The sequence below is a fragment of the Larus michahellis genome, chromosome 3 (genome assembly GCF_964199755.1).
Source record: "Larus michahellis chromosome 3, bLarMic1.1, whole genome shotgun sequence".
In the NCBI taxonomy this organism is placed as follows: domain Eukaryota; kingdom Metazoa; phylum Chordata; class Aves; order Charadriiformes; family Laridae; genus Larus; species Larus michahellis.
In genome coordinates, this window is record NC_133898.1 from 72,606,258 (window position 1) to 72,627,824 (window position 21,567).

General features: G+C 40.2%; 1 protein-coding gene across 1 annotated transcript in view; it reads left to right on the forward strand.

Moving 5' to 3' along the window:
- The window catches only part of THEMIS (thymocyte selection associated), a 79,106-nt gene extending 59,787 nt beyond the window's left edge, over positions 1 to 19,319 (forward strand). Inside the window, exons 5-6 of the mRNA XM_074578305.1 lie at positions 9,290 to 9,443; positions 19,159 to 19,319. Coding sequence (XP_074434406.1) covers positions 9,290 to 9,443; positions 19,159 to 19,319 — 315 coding nt within the window. The remainder of the gene's footprint in view (positions 1 to 9,289; positions 9,444 to 19,158) is intronic.
- The last annotated feature ends 2,248 nt before the right edge of the window (positions 19,320 to 21,567 follow it).

Consider the following 21,567-nt stretch of genomic DNA (forward strand, 5'->3'; position numbering starts at 1 on the left):
CAAGCTGAAATATTTGTACACTCATACCTCTGTGTACCTTTATGTGTGCGTAAGAAGGCAAAATTCTTGAAGGGATCCAGATGTTACAGAAGTACTTGTTAGAATAGAAATGTATTTTACTAATAAAATAACCTCTTTTTCCTTTTGCTCCTTCTGTTACGTTCCCCACCGTGGCCTGGAAACCAGATGATTTTGAAAAACAAGCGGCCTGATGCTGAATTCAGCCATGACTGTGTAAATCCAGAGTAACGCTTCCCAACTGCACCGCTCGACTCCAGATTTACACCCGGTTTCTGAGATACGAATCCGGTCTGAAGTATTTAATTCCTACCAACGCGGTGTCCTGCTGCTTTCCCGAGGCTGCTGTCTGCCACGACAGCGTTTTCTGTCATGCAGTAAGAGGAAGCACAGTGTGAGCTCTGCAGCTGGACTTGCAGACTCAGGCTAAGAAGGGCAGCACAGCAGTAAGAACTTGAAAACAATTTATCTAAAAAATCTTGCCCCCCACCCCCTCCCCCTCCCCCCCCCCTGCAGGGCCACAATTAGAGGAAATGGGGCAGGATACATTCAGAGCAAGGGCAGCCAGAACAAGGCTGGAAGCGGATCAGGAGTTCAAGGGGAGACTGCACAAAAACTTGGCAGAGAGACCCTTTGAGGGTTACTAATAGACAAACTATGTCAAACTCAGGAAATTCCCTGTGCTGAAAATAGTAAGAGGCTGAGAGCGTGTTTGGAGGTAGCAGATCGCCTTGCTCTGTCCTTACTCTTCCTTGGTGCCTGCTTAGGGCAATGGTGAAGAAAAAGTACTGAGTGAGATGCATTGTGGCCTGAACGAGTGTGGCTGTTATTTCATTTTTTAGGGTCAGAAGAGATCTGAGGACTGAGGGAGAGACAGCTGGGGAGATGGTGCGGCAAAGGGTGCCTCACTTGAGGTTCTGTGCCAGGAGTTACAGGAAATTTCGTTCTTCTTTTCATTTGGTTTCAGTTCAAATTTTACCCTCACTAAACTGCACTTATGTTCACATCGGCTTCAGCATTCAGATTTCATTCTACTGAGTAGATTCCATCTGCAGTTTGGCAAACCTGCAGATAATTAGCTCTCCCTTGTAATTAAATTTCCAGTTAATGTCCCATTAAGATAAATGAGAAGAATTCGCATCTTCTGCTTAAGTGGTGATTTCACAAAATGCAACATTTTGTAGTCTCTGAACAAACAAGCACTTCCATTTGCCGAGGTGAGATGTATTTGTAATACAGAAGCGGATCTTAATAATTTACATCTTCAGATGTACATTTTTTTGTCTCCTGAGAACTCCAGGGCTTAGTGGATGAGTAGCCCAGGAGAAGAGCAAATCCTGCCTTGGGGTTAAGGCACTGGACTCACCATCAAACAACGGATTCCTCTCCTCGCTTCCTTTCGCGGTTGCCTTCTCACACCGCGAGTGCCATGGAAACCAGGATTTTCACAGGTGGCTACTAACTGCATTTCATTGCCTAGTCTGAGACAGCCCAGGCCTAATTTCTGTAGCTGAGTGCTCCTGAGCGTGGCTGCAATCGCTCGGCAGGGTGGGCAGGCAGTGCCTGGCAGCGAAGGCAGGGTTTTGGAGAGGCAGGGTGTATGGAAAGGTGACAGCTGGGGGGCACCTCACCAGTTCCCAACCACTTTTTGAAGCTCTGTGGAAAAGAGCACATTTCAATTTGCCAGCGTGTAAAATGCGCAGAACAATACTTTCCTTTCACTGCACAGTGTGTTGAATAAGGAAAGTGCTGTTCAAGACAAAGCACTTAGGAAAAAAACAAGCCTTAAGATAATTACATATCTGAAAAAATAAATGTAATGCTAACATCATATACATTACAGCAAAGATGAAAAGACTGTTTACTGCTCTGAGCCTCTGGTCATCAAGCGCACTACCCCCCCCCTTTACTATTTAGCAGGGAGAGGAGAGGGAAGAGCTGGAGCTGGGAGGGCATTATGCAGTTCTGTATTTTGCAGTTGAACTATTGCTAAAAAAGAATCTAAAATATTCTTTTTTATTTGTAACACTAATAGCTGAATGTGTAAGCCTGGTGATTCTGTGCTGGCTGATACAGCATTGTTTTGTCCCAGGCCACTCAAGGGTGCCCGACATCGTTTTCTGTTCTCTTTTGCTTGTACACACACAGAGCAGGAGAAAAATGTCTGGGAAAAGAGGCTGACAGCTCTGGTTACCCATTGACATAAAAGACCCTTTGGTAGCAAAGCTTCATTTTAAAGTCTCTTGAGACGTACTCTGTACTATTCTGGGACAGGTTTTGGAAAAGAGTAAGATCTCATTCAACAATAAAAGATTAAATGAGTACTGTGAGCAGTGAATGAGTACATGAAAAGTCATTGGATTAAGAACAAAAAGCTTGGGGCCCTGAATTTCTGGAGCAAGCAGAGAATTTTAGTAGAATGAAATTGCAGTACACTCTTGCATGTTTTTTATTGATAACATAATGGAACTTATTTTGTCTCAATCAGCTGTAGAAAATTTACCTGAACTATGGGAACTGTCAGTGAAGAGTGGCAGTATCTAATTACCTCCTTAAAAGCCCTCATGAAATTTCCTTGAAAAACGTGTACCGTGGACATATAACAGCCCTTCTTTAAAGGTCATCCTGTTGGTTGGATCCCTTTTTTTCCCCTGCTTGTGGCTCCTCCCAAATTATTAAGCATCAGCTTGTTTAATAATCAGGTTTTAACATTTCGCCACACATCATTACCCCAAGAAATCAACAAATCTGATCAAGAACATTTTCTTTCTGACTGATCCCAGATACAACCGCGAAACGTGTTGTCCTTGTGGTTTCAAACTGCGGGGGGGGGGGGGGAGGGAAGGGCAAGGGGAGGGCCAGGAGGAGAAATCTTTGTCAGATGAGAGTTTTCACGCTAAGTTCTTACCTATTGTTTCACCGTGGAATTGGGAGCCCTTGGAGCCGTTTCCCGCGGGAAGGCTGCGCGGGATGAGGCGGGGGATGCAGCCATCTAGCGGTGCCTGGCGCCCCGACCAGCACCCCCTGAAACAGAACGGCTTGCAGAATTGGCGGTTCCTTTAGCCTTTTCTTCTTTTTTAGTTACTATGTCTTTGGAATATTTGTTCGACCTCACAGATTAACAGCGTGTCGGGCAAAACGCAGAACGGTCCGCGGACTGTTGATTTCCCTAAGACCATTCGGTCTGATGCGCTATTTGCTTTTATATTTGTAGAAATGTATATAGCTAGAACATGACTTTCTCCTCTGTTTTGGTTTTGTTGGGGTTTTTTTGGTTTTTTTTGTTTGTTTGTTTGTTTGTTTTTGTTTTTTTAAAATCCAAATATTCTTATTCAAGCTCTGAACAAGGATTAACTAATTCTGTCCCTACTGTGAGGAAAATACCACTTTTTAAATATGTTGTTTGAACCCTAGGAATGAGCCTACAGTGGCAGCCACCTACAACCTATCATGAATTTATTACATCGCCTCCCCTTTTTTAATCCTTGGGAAAACTGAGACTACTAACAATGAAAGTCAAATTAATTGTGATATTGTAGGCATGTACAGAAAGTACCTTGTGAGGGAGACACTTGTTAGAGCTTGAACCCTGATCAAAAAAATTTAATTTGATCAGATGTTTCATGTTGCTTTTAGGCAGAGAAGAACTCATGAACTGATGTAATTTTGCTCCTGTCTTTGAAATGATATAACCTTGACCCCTTCTTTGGCAAAAATAGTTCATCTGTAGTTTATAGTACCTGATGAGTTCTGCAGGCAAATAATAATTCTCCAAAGTACTCCCGTCCTGTATGTTAATGAGGCTAAATGAAGATCCTTTTTATTGCCCATGGCCTTTCTGAAGCATCTTCTAACTAGCTCTTCTCCTTTTCCACACTCCAATGGACTGTGGAAAATGAAAGCTTGATATCACGTAGTGGAATCAGTGCAATGGGGAAGACTGTTAAAATTCTTCACTACAAAATCATAGACCCTTGTCAGTACCCTTAACTATGGGTACACTGTGCCCTTGCAAAAATTACCTTGATGTGCAAGGTAAGTTGGCTGGCCAGTAGATCATGCAAGAAGACTACCTTGGGATACAAATGAGTAATAATATAAAGGTAATTGTTTCCTTTCAAGTGGAATAAATCAGTCCTAACTGTCTGCCATAATATCGCAGATTTCCTGAGAGGTGTCAGCAGTTTCCACGTGTGTATTCCCATTATTGGAATATGTGTTTCCCATCTGTTAGGTGGAAGTACCCATTCCTACTTCTAGTCATACAGTGGATGAAATTTTATTTTGTCTAACATTGATACAAATCTGGACCAATATAGTTACTCCAGAACGTAGTTACTCAGGCCTGTGCTCTTGCAAACCGGAAAATAATTCAGATCACGTTTCAGGATGGTTTAAGGCTTTGATTGTCATAGCACTTCCCCTGGTTCTGTATTGATACAATATAGGAAGCAAAACCTGTGATTCTTCTCTGATTCACTGCAGTCCAAACTGTCCCTGCGGGACGTCATGCAGATGTAATGAAGGTTGGAGAATAATGATATAGGTAGGTTGTCATTCTGTAGGTTGCTCTGAAACTCATGAAGTCTTCTCTATAAATCAACAACTGTGAATACCCTGTCTCGCTTAGCCTGATATGTCTCTCTCTACACCCCAGTAATAATTTCCTTAAAATATTCTCAAAAATATTAAAAGCTAAAGCTTCGTTCAGCCTGGTTTGAGCTTCCCCATCAATACAGTGCTCTCTTACAGAATCTTCATTTGTAGCTTGTGGGGATAAATTGCCTTTTTTCGTCTGGAAACAGTGAAATGTGTTTGAGCTGCAAAAGCATTTTTCACGCTTTCATTCTACGTATATAGCTTTTTTTTCTGGTGGAAAGGTGCATGCAGCAATTAAGCATTTTACAGATAAATATACCGGTGCAGTATATGCCAAAGTGAAGATATATATCTAGAGTTTTGGCTTCAGTTCCTGAAGGCAGCAAAGAGTGCCACTCCAAGCTGTCTTTAAAGATTGCAGTAAAAGGTTTATGATCTGTATCTACTAGCATGGGTGACTCATAATAAATGTACTCCAAAGGTGTAGTGCCATGTCCGGCACTGATTGCTCCGACAAATGAGTACTCCTCTTCACTAGAGTCATTTGTAATCATATAACAGCTTGACTTTCTGTCTGGAAAAGAGTAGTTTTGTCAGATTGGTTTATGCCACTACATCTCTCACAGCATTTTCAGAGACTATGACAGCTGTTGGTTTTATATTTACTCCCACATTTTTCTGTACTTTAAACAAATGTTGTTTCTCCTTTACTCTGAATGTTCTAGATGCTATTGAGGCTTTCTTTCATTAAAAAAAAAATAGAAGAAAAGCAACCAAACCAATAATGTGTATTATGAATACATGTATTACTTTCTTTTTTTTGTAAACAGATTTAACAGCCTTTTTTTTCTTACTTCTCTTTCTGCTATTCTATCTCAGAGCTTACACTAGTTTTGCTGGGTCCCTTCAAAGTTGGTTTTGGTTTTTTGGGTTTTTTTTGTTTGTTTGTTTGTTTGTTTTTTAAATTGTAAGAACTCCTGTGCTATTTCTTGGCTTACTGAGTAGCTGTGACCAAATACTGCTGTCTGAAGTATGAGTGGTATATGGACTGCCTTCAATAGTTTTGGGTTGTATCTTGCAAGTGGATTGCAATTTGGCTTCTGTAAGAGGAAAGATTAAATAGACTAGAAACTCTTCAGCCTGAGGAAGAGGTGACTCAGGAAAAAGAGTAAAAACCTGAATGCAGGGAGAAAATGAATAGAGAGGGATTACAGAAGCAGCATGAAATTATGAGGTAGGACAGTAAAAAAAAAACAACCCAAAGAAAATTTTACACAACGCAGAAGTAAACTCTGGAACTCATTGCCACATGATGTTGATATCAGAAATGTAAATTATGATTCAAAATTCTGTTCAAAAAGCAATTAGACACAGTAATGAAAGACATGTCACAGGGAGACAACTGTCAACAGCCCGAATTTTTTAAGTCAGAGGAGAGCGCACCCTGGAGCTGCGAGAAGGGAATGCTAACACACGCTTAAATTACAGGGGAAATCGGCATTTTTGGAACAGGTTTTGTGTGACTGGGGCTGTAGATAGGCAAAGCGTTACTATTTGTGCAGTGCCATTTGTAAGAATAAGAACTGCTGTCAGCTTTCGCTGCTTCTGGAGCAGACAAGCAGAGGGAAGCCTTGCTTGCAGAAGAGAGCTCATGCACACATGCACACAAAGCCAGTGCTTTAAGCTCTTCAGGTAATCAAGGGAAATTAATTCAAACCGTTCACTCTGAAACTCAGTTTGCCACTGCTGTGCTTTCAGTTTGTGCACCTTAGATAAACTCTGCACTCACTTACAACTTCTGCAGAATGCTGAAACTTCTGTTCTTACCAAAGGGAGGCACCTCCAGCCCTTCAGTTCTCACCTTAGCTCTCACGCTTCTTTGTATCCTGTTTGATGTAACACCTCCTGTTTCCTGAGAGGGGCTGTGCAGTCGTGTGCTACCTTACCTTTGCAGCACTGTACTTCGGCTTCCAAGTCATTTCTGGACAATGGGCAAACCTCGAGATGCAATGGTCAATGCTTAGCCATTGGGGTAAATTTTTTAGTTTACGCATCTGTAGCTGTTGGTTGGATTTTCCAAATGTTGAGATTCAGGGTCTCCTCATGAGTAGGCTGTTACAACAAATGACTGTGATTCAGATCATGAGTTTTTAACTGAATTAAATGTTTCTTCTGGCAGTAACAGTACTGAAAACCATGGCTGATATCCTGACTTCTTTAAATTGGTGGAACAATGACTCCACATAGATGGAAACTGTGTGCTGTTGAGCCTGCCTAGTATTTGAAAGACAATTGTAAGACTTCAGTCTTGTACAGTTTAAAAACCAATGTGTTATCTCTGTTGGTCTCTAGTATAATTATTATTAATAGTGCTATTAAGAACGTTAAAGTGATATCAGATTTCAGCATATAGTGAAGTGACAATCCAGTTTGTGTAATCCTATTTGTTTTTAAATGTTTGAGTTCTGCATATTTTAATTTGTTTGCAGGGTGCCCCAGGTAACCATTGTATCACAGTGTGTGATTTTGCTGGTGGCTGATAAGATTAGCACAAACTTCAGTTAAATTCGTCTTAATGAGGGGATCTTTCTGTTTTGATAACAAGGACTGCTTTTAGTTAGCCAAAGCAATGCAAAATAAATAATCTCAATATACTCATTGATTATAATTATTGCTAGGACTTTTAGGTTAAATAAGGAGCTGACTAGAAAATAAAGGAATTAATGATTAAAAAAAAAAATTTTTTTATGTCTACTATTTAAAGTTCCCTAGTTACCTGAAAGCTGACTTCTAAGTGAAAGCTTTCCGTGTGCTAAGTATGCCCAATAACTCGAACACCGGAAGAATCTGCCTATGAATAATAATGTTTCCCTGCCCTTCCCAAGACCTTTCATTTGTGATAAATGGGTATGACTGATACTGAGGATAGGACAAGTTTACTGACAGCTTTGAAAAATGGTTATTTAAGCATGTATTTTCCCTGAGCAAAAGGTGGACATTTCTCAACAACTACCTGCCAAGTGTGCGTTCATATTACCAGGCCAGACTGGCAACAAACAGGTGGCGCATACAGGCATGTTTAGGTGCAGATGATTAAGAAAAGAACTGGAGATGAAAGAAAGGCCATGCTGAGCTGGTGAAAGGCAGGCAAAGGTCCCGTAACCTCAGTGAAGTTATTCCACAACACACCAGCTGAGCATCGTCCTACTTTGACCAGTGCCTTTTCCATTGGGTTATTTTAATTCTCTGCTGTGAAGAACAACTTCTGACATTTCTGTCCTCTTTGCCAAATGTTTCTCAGCTGTATTTCTTTTTGTACAAATCCCTGAGGTTCTTGTGATTTACAACACTGCCTAAATCCTTGCTTGACCTCAGAGGCTCTTTTGCAATCAAGGAGAGCACTAGCCAGCATTGTACAGCCTGTACTGCACAAACTTGCATTGAATGCTGTAACTCAGTCAGCCCCTGCAGATTGAGCTCACAGTGTTTATTTTAGAAAATGGATAAAACTACTGTAGGTTCCTCTAACTGAAAAATGAGGATCTGCCACTTATGTCACGTCATGACCCACCCACTGAGGAAAATCGTCCACATTTTTTACAGACTTCATCCTCAGCTGTTCTGCTTGATATACTCTCTCAAATTCTCCATTTCAATTACCAGTGACTTTATCATTGCTAGTTGATACCTTTTTCAAAAGGGGCAGATTGCCATAAAAGGTGGGCTCGTGTTGTGCTTTTGCAAATTGTGAACTGATTCTGAAAAGACCAGGCACTATTACTGTGTAGCTACTGTCAGTTTTACCTACATGACCTTCTGTCTCTGAATAGGACGGCTGAGCAAAATCTACATTTGATTTTGAATGCAAAATCTGTATTGATTATTTTAAAAAATATATACTTTCTGGTATAGTGATTATAATTGGACTATACCTACGCTGCAGCTACTATATGGCTTCACTGAAGATATACTTTTTGACACTTTGAATTGACTCTTATTTACACGGGTGAAAAATATGTATTCGACCAAAAGTATTTATTACATAAATACCTCACAGTTAAAAAAACCCCAGAATTATGAAAATGTATGTATCAAGCATATATTCAAGGGGTGCAAGTATTGTAGCCACATAACTTACTTTCTGCAATGTAATAACACTATAATTAATTGCTCCATAATTACCTGTTCCTATCATCTAACTATACTCTCTATGCTATAAATGCTACTGGATAAATGTTAATGAGATGTCAGATTTTGTATGAATTTGTGATGTAATATATAATAGAACTCATTAAATGAATAATTGATACAATAAAAAAAGTTAATCAGAAAGGAACCTGTATCAACCAAAAGGCACACATAAATCTCCCTCCTTGTGTTTACATGAGCCCATATACCCAAACACAGAAAAGAGAGACTGGAGATATGTTTTAAAGGTAATTTCTTCACCTAGAGTGCCTTCTGGTCATGTTATTTTGTGAGGTACATGCCTCAAAGACAAGCATTCTGGTAAACGTGATTGATGACTGACTTTGACAAACAGAAGATTTGTGGTTAAAATTCACAGAAGTAACCCAAAGAATATTGCTCTTACATTTCATATCTCTGAAAGCATCCAGTTTAAAGTAACAATTTATGTGTGAAGTCAATGTGCTCTTCTATGTAATTTCAGAATGTCTGTGTAGACACCACCAAGAAATTGTGCTCAAATCAAGCTGCTGCTGTTTCGGAATTACAAGTTAGTTGTCAAAATGATTTGGTGCACCATGAGAATAAGAAGGACACGACTGGGAAAGCTACATTAGTGGATACCAGTGTGATTAAAGGTCAGTTAAGCTCTATGGTTTGAATTATTAATATAACAAAACTTAACCCTAGCCCTGACAAATAATTTACATACAGGATTATCTTGCGTGATTTCACTTGGAATCTGTGGCTTAGTCAAAAGATTTGAAAAGTGAAAATTTCTGTTCTTTCTCCATAAATGCTGTAAGGCAAATTAATCCAAGCTTTCAACAGCAGCATGGTATTAAACTCTGTTTGACACTGCAACATGAATATTCAGTAGGTTTTAGGAACAGACGTGGAAAAAGATGCACTTTCCTTTTGCTTTAGGATGATGCTTACACATCATCTGTTATAAAAAATGCAGATTCCAACAGGTATTAAAGATGACCAAGCAATTTACATTAAAGATGTGAAGACATCTTCAACTCACACTTTTGTATTTTGAAGAAAAAAATAATATTGAGCAAATTATTTGATTGATAATTGTTTTTAAAATCACCATTTGCTTGAATTTCCCAACCGTTTTTGATAGTTGGCTGGTTTTTCTACTTATCTTTCAAGTTTTTCCTGTTTCAGAATGTACTGAAGTCAAGAAGCTGGATGATAAGGGACAAATACAAAATACTTTGCAGTTAATACAAAAAAATTCAATTGATTTCATTAATCTGTTAGTCGCAGCTTTTTTCTGAAATATGAACACATCCCATTAATTATAACACTGGAAAATGTGGAAGACTGAGCCACAAATACTCATCCTCACAGCATTTGTTAACTGATAATTGATATCAATACAAGAACTTCCTCTAAAGTTTCTCTTTATTGTATTGTCATTCAGTGAGACTCCTAAAAAGGACTGCCTATTTGAAACTATGCATATTGAAGCTTCCAAATGCAGCAGAAACAACTTTTATTTAAGTGAATTACTGTGGTGTGTTGAATATTCACTAATCCTTATTGCTGTGGAAGCTGATTATTTGGGAACTGGTTTTTGAAAGGTATTTTGGTATCTGGCTGCTTTGAAAGATAATCCCAAATTTGCTATTTTGTGGCTTTGAAAAATGTCTTTACAGGCTCCAATTTGTCGCTGCTTAACGATTTGATTAGAGTTGACGGTGCTAAATGGTGAAGCTATGGAGAATGGTATCCTCTGCTTAAACCGCAGAAGATAATTGGTACCAAGAAGGGTTAATGATGTACCCTTTTATACCAAGGGAACTACCCGCAAATCACTGGGGCTTGACTTTGGAAACTGCTGTCCATGCTACAGAGATCGGTCGGATCACTTGCATGGGTTAGTCTCTGTGGGGTGAAGCAGGCATGGGAACTGGGGGGATGCACCTGAAGAAAACATGACAAATGCAGTCTTAACTGAAGTAAGTCAGACTTAAAGTTTGTGCTGAGGACTGGCGTATTCTCATGCACTGGGGTCAATGCTCATGTAGGTGCTTTACTTGATGGGTTTAGAATCCTCACAGACAGGGAAAGCCACACAGGCTAAAGTCACATAACATCAAGATTTTTCTAAGATTTTTCTCAATGCAGCCACTCAGTTTGTGCAGTGAGAAGCAGTGTCGTGCAGTCACTCCCTGTGCCCTTAGAGGAAATCTGCAGTAGTTTCTACACTGAGATCCCTTGGCTGAGAAAAGAAGTTTGGAGCTACAATTTCTAAGGCTTCAGCTTAATAACAGGACTGGGAGGTGACCAATCTTTCCACTCTTTGTATTGGAACCATCTTCCTACTCTTGAGAGTATTTGTTACCATTTGTGTTTCTTTTGCCACTGGGTACCACTGAGAAGAGTCTGGCTCCATCTTCACATCTTCCCATCAGGTATTTATATCCAGTGATAAGATCCTCCCTGAGCCTTCTCTTTACCAGTCTGAACAGTCCAAGTCCTCTCAGCCTCCCCTTCCATTTCAGTCCTTAATCATCTTCATGGCCCTTTGCTGGACTTACTCCAGAATGCCCATCTCCCTCTTGCACTCAGGAGACAAGACCTGGACCCAGCACTCCAGGTGTGCTCTCACCAGTGCTGAGAGTGGAGGGGGAAAGGATATCTGCTGACGCTGCCTTGCCTAATGCAGCCCAGGAGGCTGTTGGACTTCTTTGCCACAAGGACATATTGATAGCTCATGGTCAGCTTGTCTACCAGGACCATGTTTTTCTCTGCAAAGCTGCTTTCCACCTAGTCCAGCTCAGCCTGTACTGGTGCATGGGGTTATTCTTCCCCAGGTGCAGGACACTGCATTTTCCTTCACTGAACTTCATGAGATTCCTCTCTGCCTAGTCCTCCAGCCTGTCCAGGTCCCTCTGAATGGCAGCACAATGATCTCAGCCATTCCTCCCAGTTTTGTCTGTAAGTCTGCAGACTTACTGAGGGTACAGTCTGTCCCACTATCCACGCTGTTAATGAATCACTGCGTCTGTAGCAGACACCACCAACAACGTCACCTATGTTGGTCTGTTCACTAAATCCTGATCCAGAAGCTCTCAGAAGGCTCTTCACCTGTCCCTAGGTAGAGGGCTGTCTCTGTTAGCCACACTACCAGCAAAGTTTCTTCCTTCTCCTTCACGCTGTTTGTTAGGTCATGCAGTTTGCAGTTCTGGACACTAGAAAACAGACTTGGACTTCTTGCACATGTTCTTGATTTGGACCTTCTACTGAACATGTTTCAGCACTGCAGTGAAACAAAGCAATGATGCTGACTGTCTCACCTGCCCCAGTTGGAGTCTGCCTGCCTTCTCTCCATTCATTCTGGGCCAGTAGCATTAGTCTTATTTAGTAGCATTAAGCCTTAGGTATACGTTTTATATAAACCTTTTTCAGAATCTCCAGGAGCACTTGATATTTTTAAAAACTATTTTTCATATTCTAGCGCAAGTCTATTTTTCACATTCTAGCGCAAGTCTATTTTTCTTATCCAATTCTCAATTTGTTTTTAATTCTGAAATACTCTAGTTGAGAAGAAAGCTTCTTCTAGGGACAGTTTCAAGTTTTAAATTATCTTCTCTTAGCTGTTCTTTCTCTATTTCCTTTGGCCTTCGTTCCATTAAAATCCCAACCTTTGTTGTGGTATCCCTTCTGTAAAAGCAGAATTTTCTTATCCGCTGGTTGTGAACCATCAATCATAACGGTAGATTACTGACTTATTTCTTCCTGCTTTCAGTAGATGCATTTTGCTTAAACTTTAGGTATCAATCAGGTTCAATTTTTCCTATTTCCCTGAGTTTATGGCTAGAGACCTGTGCTTTGCAAGTAGCCCTAGGTGTACGGCCAAAAGCATTAGAGAAAAAATGTTGTTGGGGCTGCTGAAGGTTTGCTTGCCTGTGGTCCTGCAAAGATTCTCAGCCCTAACTCTTCCCAACTGGCCCAGTTCTCAGCCATGTTTTTGATCTCAAAATCCACTGATTGTATGTCTCCTGCCTCATTCCTCATGAAAGCTGCAACTAGTTAATTTTAAGTTCACCCTTTATACTGTATTAGCTTAGACTACTCACAAAAGATCAGATAAAGAGTAGCCTTTGTTACTGAGGGTTCTCAAATGAACTCTTAATACCTCTGTTTAGTACACACGAAGAAAATCAAGTGGTAGTATCATAAGGTTTCTTCTTTTGCAAGGCTAAGAAATTGCTTCTTGTTTAATTGCCTTGGAGTATATCCCTGTACAGGCTTTGTCTAAATTTGGGTATAGAGTGAGTTTGAGCTAGGTAGATATAACCTAGACCAAAGAGCAGTGATGGATTGTATGCTGACATACCCAAATCAAAGCTAAAGATTTTTCTGAAAGATGTGTGTTGGTGTAACCCAAAATTATTTGGTTTAATTCAATGATAACAGGAGATTGTATTAGATGATATAGCAGTTCTTCCTGGCCAGCCAAGGGATCCCCATGAGTCCACTGTTGCGTGCAGCGAGCTTGCCTGTTCCAGAGAGTGTACTCTGCTCTGCTAATTCACAAGATAATGGATTAGAAAATATGTCAAAACTAATAACACAAACACACTCCTGTGGGTTTTGAGTGGGAGGAAATGCACCATTCACTGACTAATCTTTAAACTTCTACTGGTGAATGTTAAGCCACCCTCCAAAGCACCAACCTGTTTCAAATTCCTAATAAGGGTGTTGAATTTGTGCTCTCAAAAAAAAAACAGTTACAGAGACAATTGCTATTTCTTACCAAAGGCCAGATAATTCCGAAAAGAAAAGGAACATGTTTTTCTTTCAGTTTTAAGGCCTCTATTGTGTTCCCATGCAGAGCTCATGTTAATAAAGATAGGATTTATTATCTTTGTTTCTAAGAAATTGAATCTTTTTCCTCTCTTGCAATTCAACTTGAATTGGCCGCCAAAGGTATTATCTTATATTTGACTGAATTTGAATTCATTAGAAATAATAGCAATATCTGCAGGATAATAACTCTCATCAGATATCTGCTGTATCTGTTTTTCTTTAACCTTGAAATTTATTCTAAGTGAGGTTTCTAAAACATTACCTAATCTTCTAGCTCATGGCTTAGGTTTCTGGAATTGTTACGGTCTGCAATAAAAAAGTGTTTATGTTGATTTTGTTTATTGATGTCGGGATGTTTTAGGGAAGATATTTATATATTCTGACTTTAGGCACTTGATTTAAGAGGCTAGTAGGCTGGAGAAAGAAAAAAGGGAAAGGGCCTTCTGATTGCAGTTTAGGATGCACATATAAATTCTACTAAATTTGTCAATGAAGATGGTTTAAGAAATTTCTGCCCTGGTGCTGTAGCTTGCTTTCCCATCAGCATAACATTTGATTATGGGGCTGTGCTCTAAAACAAATATTAAAATGAATTAAACATAATATTCCCAAAAAGTTAAAACAAAACATAGAATTTTGAATTATTTCAAAAAAAGCTCTTTATTCGATTATGTCACAGGGATTTCATACTAGCACTCTGAATTAGGTGCAGAGGGATAAGCAATAGGAATTCTTTGCTGTATGCATGTATGACAACTCTTTCCAGCTTCTACACTTCAGGTCAGTCTTTGATTAGGGCAAAACTGTTGTTAGATTGTTTGGCTCCTGTGGTCCAGAGATGGGCCACGAGGATGATCAGAGGGCTGGAGCACCTCTCCTGTGAGGACAGACTGAGAGAGTTGGGGTTGTTCAGTCTGGAGAAAAGAAGGCTCTGAGGAGACCTTATAGTGGCCTGCCGGTATCTTAAGGGGGCCTACAAGAAAGCTGGTGAGAGACTTTTCAGGATGTTGGGTAATGATAGGACTAGAGGGAATGGATTAAAACTAGAGATGGGACAATTCAGATTGGACGTTAGGAAGAAGTTCTTCACCATGAGGGTGGTGAGACACTGGAATATGTTGCCCACAGAGGTAGTGAAAGCCTCATCACTGGAAGTTTTTAAGGCTGGATGGGGCTCTGAGCAACCTGATCTAGCGGGAGATGTCCCTGCCCATGGCAGGGGGGCTGGAACTAGATGATCTTTAAGGTCCCTTCCAACCCTAACAATTCTATGAATCTATGATTCTATGATTCTTTTAACTATCTTTAAAAAAATAATTGGACTCTTTTTCCTGTTTTTTTCTTTGGCTGACACATCTTCTGAGATAAATTTTAAAAAAGGTAAGAAAATTAATTAAAAAAAGGATGGCGAGTACATTTTAGTAAATTATATTTAAACATTTTCAATCAGCTTTCTTCTTAACTAAACTCTAACTTGTTGTACAGCAAGGGAAAGAGAGGTTTACATATTTCTCTCGTTTATTAGATTTGACTGATTTTAATTTCAGTAATATGCAGAGGTTCCAGGCAGGAGCCTGTAGAAGTGGTTGGAAGGAGGAGGTATCACAGTGTTATGTGTAGGGTAACTGAAGGGGACTTCACGAGTCACCTCTCCCACTCTCTGGCAGTTCTGGCTGTCTCTGCTCCCCCAGCCCTATGCAGAGCAGCACCTGGGAGCCTGGGGGGTGCGTGACGGTGCCCTGCACCCTTCTCCTTACCCTCTTGCAGGAAGGTATGGTCGTCCCTGAAATATGGGATTGTTTCAAACTTGTGGCAACTGTTTCTCATCTGTGAGAGCTGTTGATGCACTGAGGATTTAATTTACAAAAAGAGGCAGTAGCGCAACGGTGGAAATTAGTGCCTCTAAGAATTCAATAGAACCAGCAAGACAGACCAGAAAAGAAGTGACAAAGAAGAAAACGAAAAAATAAAAGGACAGTGAAAGAGGTCAACAGACGTAACTTTCAGGAAATTTAAATTTTTTTAACAAATTAAATTTAAGAGTAAACTTTTCCAAACAACGGCTTAATAGATTCCAGAGGGAGATGAATATTGCCCACACGTGAATTGCAACCCTATGGTGCATATGAAATGTTTTGATTGTGGCACTTAACAGTTTTTAAAGATATGCTACATCATCACATAAAGCTTGATGGATACCAGCTCAAGGAACAGTCCATTAGTTTCATGGGCTCTGATTCTTCCGTAGCACTCCCCACGGAATTAATTCTCATTAACACTGAGGAGCATCAGAACCAGGCCCACAGCAAATAAAATGCTGCTGTTCATAGATTTGGCTTATGCAAATGCCTTAAGTTCTGTATATTTTCAGTTAAGAATGATGTGCAGAAATAAGGATGTGGTTCTACTTTGTTTAGTTCAGAATATTATTGCACATAATAATTCACAACTACTCTTTTCAAGTTAGGCATAAATAAACACTAAATGTTATTATGTGGTTGAATGTTAATTTATGCAGCATAAATCCTGAATGGAGGTGTTTATCACAGCTATAAAACTGTGTTATGGTCACGGCCAGGGGCGTTTAGGTGTGCAGCCTTGTATGTACGTGAGTTGGGGTTTCTAGCACTGGTTGCATTCAGGCAGGGGTCCTGATGAGTTGGGTTACTTCTGTTGCCTACATTTTGAAGGAGGGCAGAATGGGCAATTATGACAACTGTTTGTGACCTTGAAATTTGTGAAAAAACAGTAAGTATATTCCAAGGAAAAAAACCCAAATCCTACATGCTTGACAATACAAGTGAGATAAATGGAAATTTTTAGTCTGCAGAGCACAACCCTTCCACTATAAAGGCAAACATAATTATACAAATTGTTCCAGGAAGAGCAGAGTTAATGAAATTTGGTTTAATAAGTATTCAGGTCTGTTGTCCCCTACTGCTCCTCTCCTCCTTCCCTGATAACAACCAAAACTCTCCTTATGGCACTCCTAAAAAATGAAAAAGAGCAGGTCTGGAGCTATGTGTGTGTTGAGTGGCCAACCAATATGCACATGTTGATTTATCCTGCTGTCTGCTGCCAAATGGAGTGTATAACAGCTGTGTTCCGCATGCTTTTCTTTCAATAGAGGAACTAATTCAACTCTCGCTTTTGTAACCACACTGAGACTTCTGTCCCCTTTTAAAATCTGACTGAAATTGGCAAAAAACTTTTAAAAGTACTGAAGAGACTGATGGACGGACAGACAGCACGATGACATAAGCCTTGTTTTCTTAGCAGGCTGAGATGACATATCTGATTCAGTAATTCAGTGTTGAGGCTAATAGATTTTTTTTCAAACAGGGAAGCAAATTGCATTGATTTCACTGTTCAGAGTTCCCTTGAGATCGTTCAGCTTGTCCTATTTATTGCTTAATGCTTTATTGAAGTGTAAATATATACATTTCAGAAGACATCCTACACAGGTTTGGGACTGGGGACAGCTATGATTTAGTCTGGCCTGATGACATTAATTTCTTTTCTCCTTGAGTTGTCTTGCTTAGAACCGTATCATTTTGTTTGCATGTGTTTGGGAAAGAGGAACGTCTAGCTATGCCATCCATGAGCAATCTGTACTTTATATCCGTATTAGCAAGTCTCAGCGCACAAACAATATTTCCCTTGCTGAATCACAGGGATTAGCTTATTCTTTCAGTGACTGTTTTATTCATTAGTTTACTTTTACTGATGTCAGACACAGCCAACTTGCAAATGAACTACAAACCTGGAAATTCTTACTAAGAAGATAGTGGCCACATGTGTGGGTGAGATCTTAATTGAATTTCCCATCATAGGTTTGGGGTTTGGGTTTATTTTTTTCCTTTTGATGCCTGGATCTGGAAATACTTTGCTAATTTACACATTCATCAAAAGTAGCAGATGAACTTGCAGGTAAATCGGTCTTTTTAGATAAACTCTGTTCGGGTGTGGCCAGACAGCTGCTTGATTAACTTAATAATTATTTTAGGCCTTAAAAAAAAATCTATCAAGGAGAGGATCACAACTTCAGGAAGAAATGAGTCCTACCCAGTTTTTCGGGGAGAGACGCTTCAGCCATGGAGTCTCAGGAAGAACACAAGCAGGGTTTGGAGACCGCTGAGAGAATATACAGCTATTTCCTTGGTGAAGGGGCACACAGTGACCACAAGAGTAAGCTTTGGAGGATTCTTGTCTGAGAAGCCCAGGCCCATGAATAAGGACCTGTTTGACAAGCATGGCCTTGCTGGGAGGTCAGATAGGCTGTGAGGCCTTGTGCACACTTGCAGGTTGTTTCAGGTTACGTCGTGGCAAATTAACCAAACAGGAACCAAAACCACTGCACCAAAGGCCGTGTTTCACACTGTTTTGCCATTTCACGTGAAACTTTTTGCATTAAAAACGCAGTATCCTCGCAGCTCTATTAAATATGAGGCTTCCTGACAAACCCCAAGGGTGACCTGCTCCTGGCAGGGGAACTTCTGTACGTCTGCCTCAGCCCTGACTGGTCCTACTGCCACCTGGCTCTTCCCCACCACAAGCCTGGGCCAAGGGAAAGGGGACATGAGACACTCAATGACTGTTCCTTGCAGGTCCAGTAGTCCCATGTGTCTTGTGGAGCTACCTCTAGCCCCAGGGGAGCAGTAGGACCACCCAGCAGGGGAGGAGACCCTGGGTCCTGTAACTCTCGATGGGAGCTGTAATGCGAAACTGTTGCTGTGCCAATATTCAAAGCAGAGCCCAGCCTGGCTCTAAAGTTGCAAAGAGGCCTCCCATGAGTGTCTCTGCCCTTATAACGCGCTGCTTTTTGGAAGGTTTGTCCTCAGTATTGCCCAGGTTGGTCTAGGTGGACATGAAATGTACTTCAAAACTTTTCAGTTTAACCTCAAACCACTTTCAAGCCTGCATCTCTGTTATATCACCTTCTGATTAAGAAGAAACTGGGGATTATGGCTCTAGGAAATTCCAAAGTAACAACACAGTTTCCTAGCTGCAGAGACCCATCTCTTCAGGCAACGAAACACAAGAGCATGGGAGCAAATCTGTGATAGGGACCATTGTTGCTGCACATGGCAGATGGACTGCTCTTCTCTCAATATGATCAGTCAGTTTTCACTGCTTGCTTTTACACTGTCAGTGATTACACTTTTTAGCCATTTTATTAAACCTTACAGTTATCTGTGGACAGCTAGCAGGGAAGGGACAACAGATTACCTAGTTTGATGACAGACTTGGAGGTACAAGTATTATGCAAAAACTGAAAAAGGAATTCTTAAGAGTGAAGGCTCTTTTATAAAATGCTCTACTGGGTTTCATTCTTTATCTGCCACAGATATTGTTCAGGAACTTCAGCAAATCATTTAAGACCTCTGTGAAAATCAGAAAAGTGAGAAGAACATTGCTTCCTTTGGTTTTTTGCATTTGTCGTTGTCTGTATGAATTGTGCGTTTTTCGGTGCAAGGGCAGAGTCTTCCATTTCCTTACAGTTATTTTTTGCTAATTACTCAGATCTAACAAATCAGGGACTTGGAAAGTGCGAGGCAGAAAAGGACGAGGAAGAAGAGCACAACTACGACTATGTGGATGAAAACATAATTGAAAACATAAGAAAAGTATTTCAAGACGCCACAGTTAGAAATAAGCACGCGCTCTCTGAAGGAAGAAGGTGAGTGTGACCTATGATCACTTACAGATGCAAACAAGTGTGGGCAGAGTGATTTTTCAGACTGGCTGGTAACCTTCACTCCCCAAAATGAGGGAGGATTTACAGGGGCTGCCACTGTTGCCCCAAGTCTTCTGCCAACAACGCGAGAAGGGCACCTCTGAGCTGCTGCCTGTGAGCCCTTGTCGCTCTTGGCAATGTCACTTTTGTCAAAGTGGTTGTTCTATGGTTTTTCTATGGTCTGATGATAGAAGTGCACAGGCAAAACCAGGTTTGCAGGTGGAGATAAAACCTTAATTAGACCAACAGTTATCCTTACAAAAATACACAGAAACCTAGAGAAAGGCTTTGTCTCAGAAAGCCTGTCTGATTTTTCTGATTTGTGCCAGTTTGGTATAACAAATTATAGTACTCTAAATGCAATCCTTTTTCTCTTTTTAGAAGCGCATGCCTTGTTGTGCATGACTAAGGTTTGTCTTTTAAAAAGCTTTCAGGAATTATCTGTGTTTTCACTAAATCCTCGAAGTTCTGCTCTGGCAGTCTGAAGAGACATAAAGTGCTAGTGAAGAGGGCCTTTGCTTCTGAAAACCTCCAAGCATCATTTCCAGCTAAACACAGATTAGACTTTTTTTCTAGATCTGAGTGACACTGTGTAGTCCCAGCTCTTTTTGCTCATAGCTAAACCTTCTATGAACTTCACTTGATTCAGATGAATAGTTTATCTTGTTAAGAGAAACCCCTGAAAACACAGCAAAACTTCAAAAATGTTGTGTTTCAGAGATTTAAAAAATGATTTTATTATGAAGCGGTATTTTATTTCAAAATGTACTTTGTATTTATTTTAAAATGGAATGCAATGTTTCTATTCTAGTTGGGTACTGAATCTGAAATAAGCTGTTATTTTTTTTTCTGAAATGCTCAAACCCCTCAGAAACATGACATATGTGTGGTATCTGTGTAGCCATCTCTTCCCCTGTTCACAGCCACAGAAACTCCAAAGTTACAGGAAAGACTGAAAAATGAAAGAAAGTAGGGCGTTTCACATAATGCGTTACTTCCTCAGTCCACATGCCGCTGGGGTCGGGGGACTTGCTCTATCGCATAAAGAAGTCAAGAAAGAGAGCATGTAACTCTCTTTTGACCAAAATAGTTCTTTGACTATAGTATTAAGGGAAAAGCATGGTTTCAAGAAGCAATGCCAGCCTAGGGGATCAGCCTCTAATTATATTACTTACAGTCATGACATTATCTCCTTTAAGTCTTTATCCACCTGCCCTTTAAACTCCCTATCAATAGAGGTAAGTTTTCATTTTATTAGTTGTCTTCTTTGAGGGCTCTAGCAAAACATGAAAGAAAGGACCTTTGCCACCTTGAGGGAGATCACTATCTGTCTTGGATTATGAAGCAATCCCATAAATTATCATCCTCAGTCGCTGACCTCTGAAATCATTAGCTAGCCAAGGAGTATGTAGCTCCTCCAACCTGCTGGTCTCCCCCCCGATATCAGAAATCCTCCATTATGGCTTTTATCTGGCACTTAAAATTTCTATCCAGCTTCTGTGCTTGCACTTGTGAGCGTTTTTGAGAAACATGGATTCGATGTGGGCACATGAAATTAACCTTTAATGTGATCAAAAGCCCTATAAAATATCTAGACAGGTAAAATGGACTTCAAAAAATCAGCTTTTGAGCACGTATGCTACACAGGTGGTTGAAGGGTCTATTAAAAATAATGAAATTAGCTCTTTTAGGCTTACTTACAAGCAAATAATGCACAAAAATGAGTTGTCTCTTTCATCTGTGCCAAATGCTTAACATCTGATCATGTTAGTTCTACTTCAAGAACTGATCAGTCAACTCTTTCCCACCCATAGTCCCTCCCTTCCTCAGGATGTTTATGCTATTCATTAATATCCACTTTTAATTATTTGATATATATGATCTATCGAAATGAAGTCTATTAATCCAAATTACTTTAAAATGGAGTTATTAGAGGGGAAAATTGTTTTAATGTATAGAAGTAAACCTCAACAGTCAGGTGTACTTTCAAAATATCATTATTTATTATTTGCAGTGTTTCCTCAGTGCCCTCAAAAAATCTTTCCACAGTCTGGGCCAAAGCATGCCAGGATGATATTACTACGAGCTAGTCCTCATCCTAAGAGATTTGCCTCAGGTCATTGCTGTGTTAATTTTCATAGAATAAATGTGCCCAGAGGGTCAATGATGTTAACATGACCTCATCACTCCAGAAC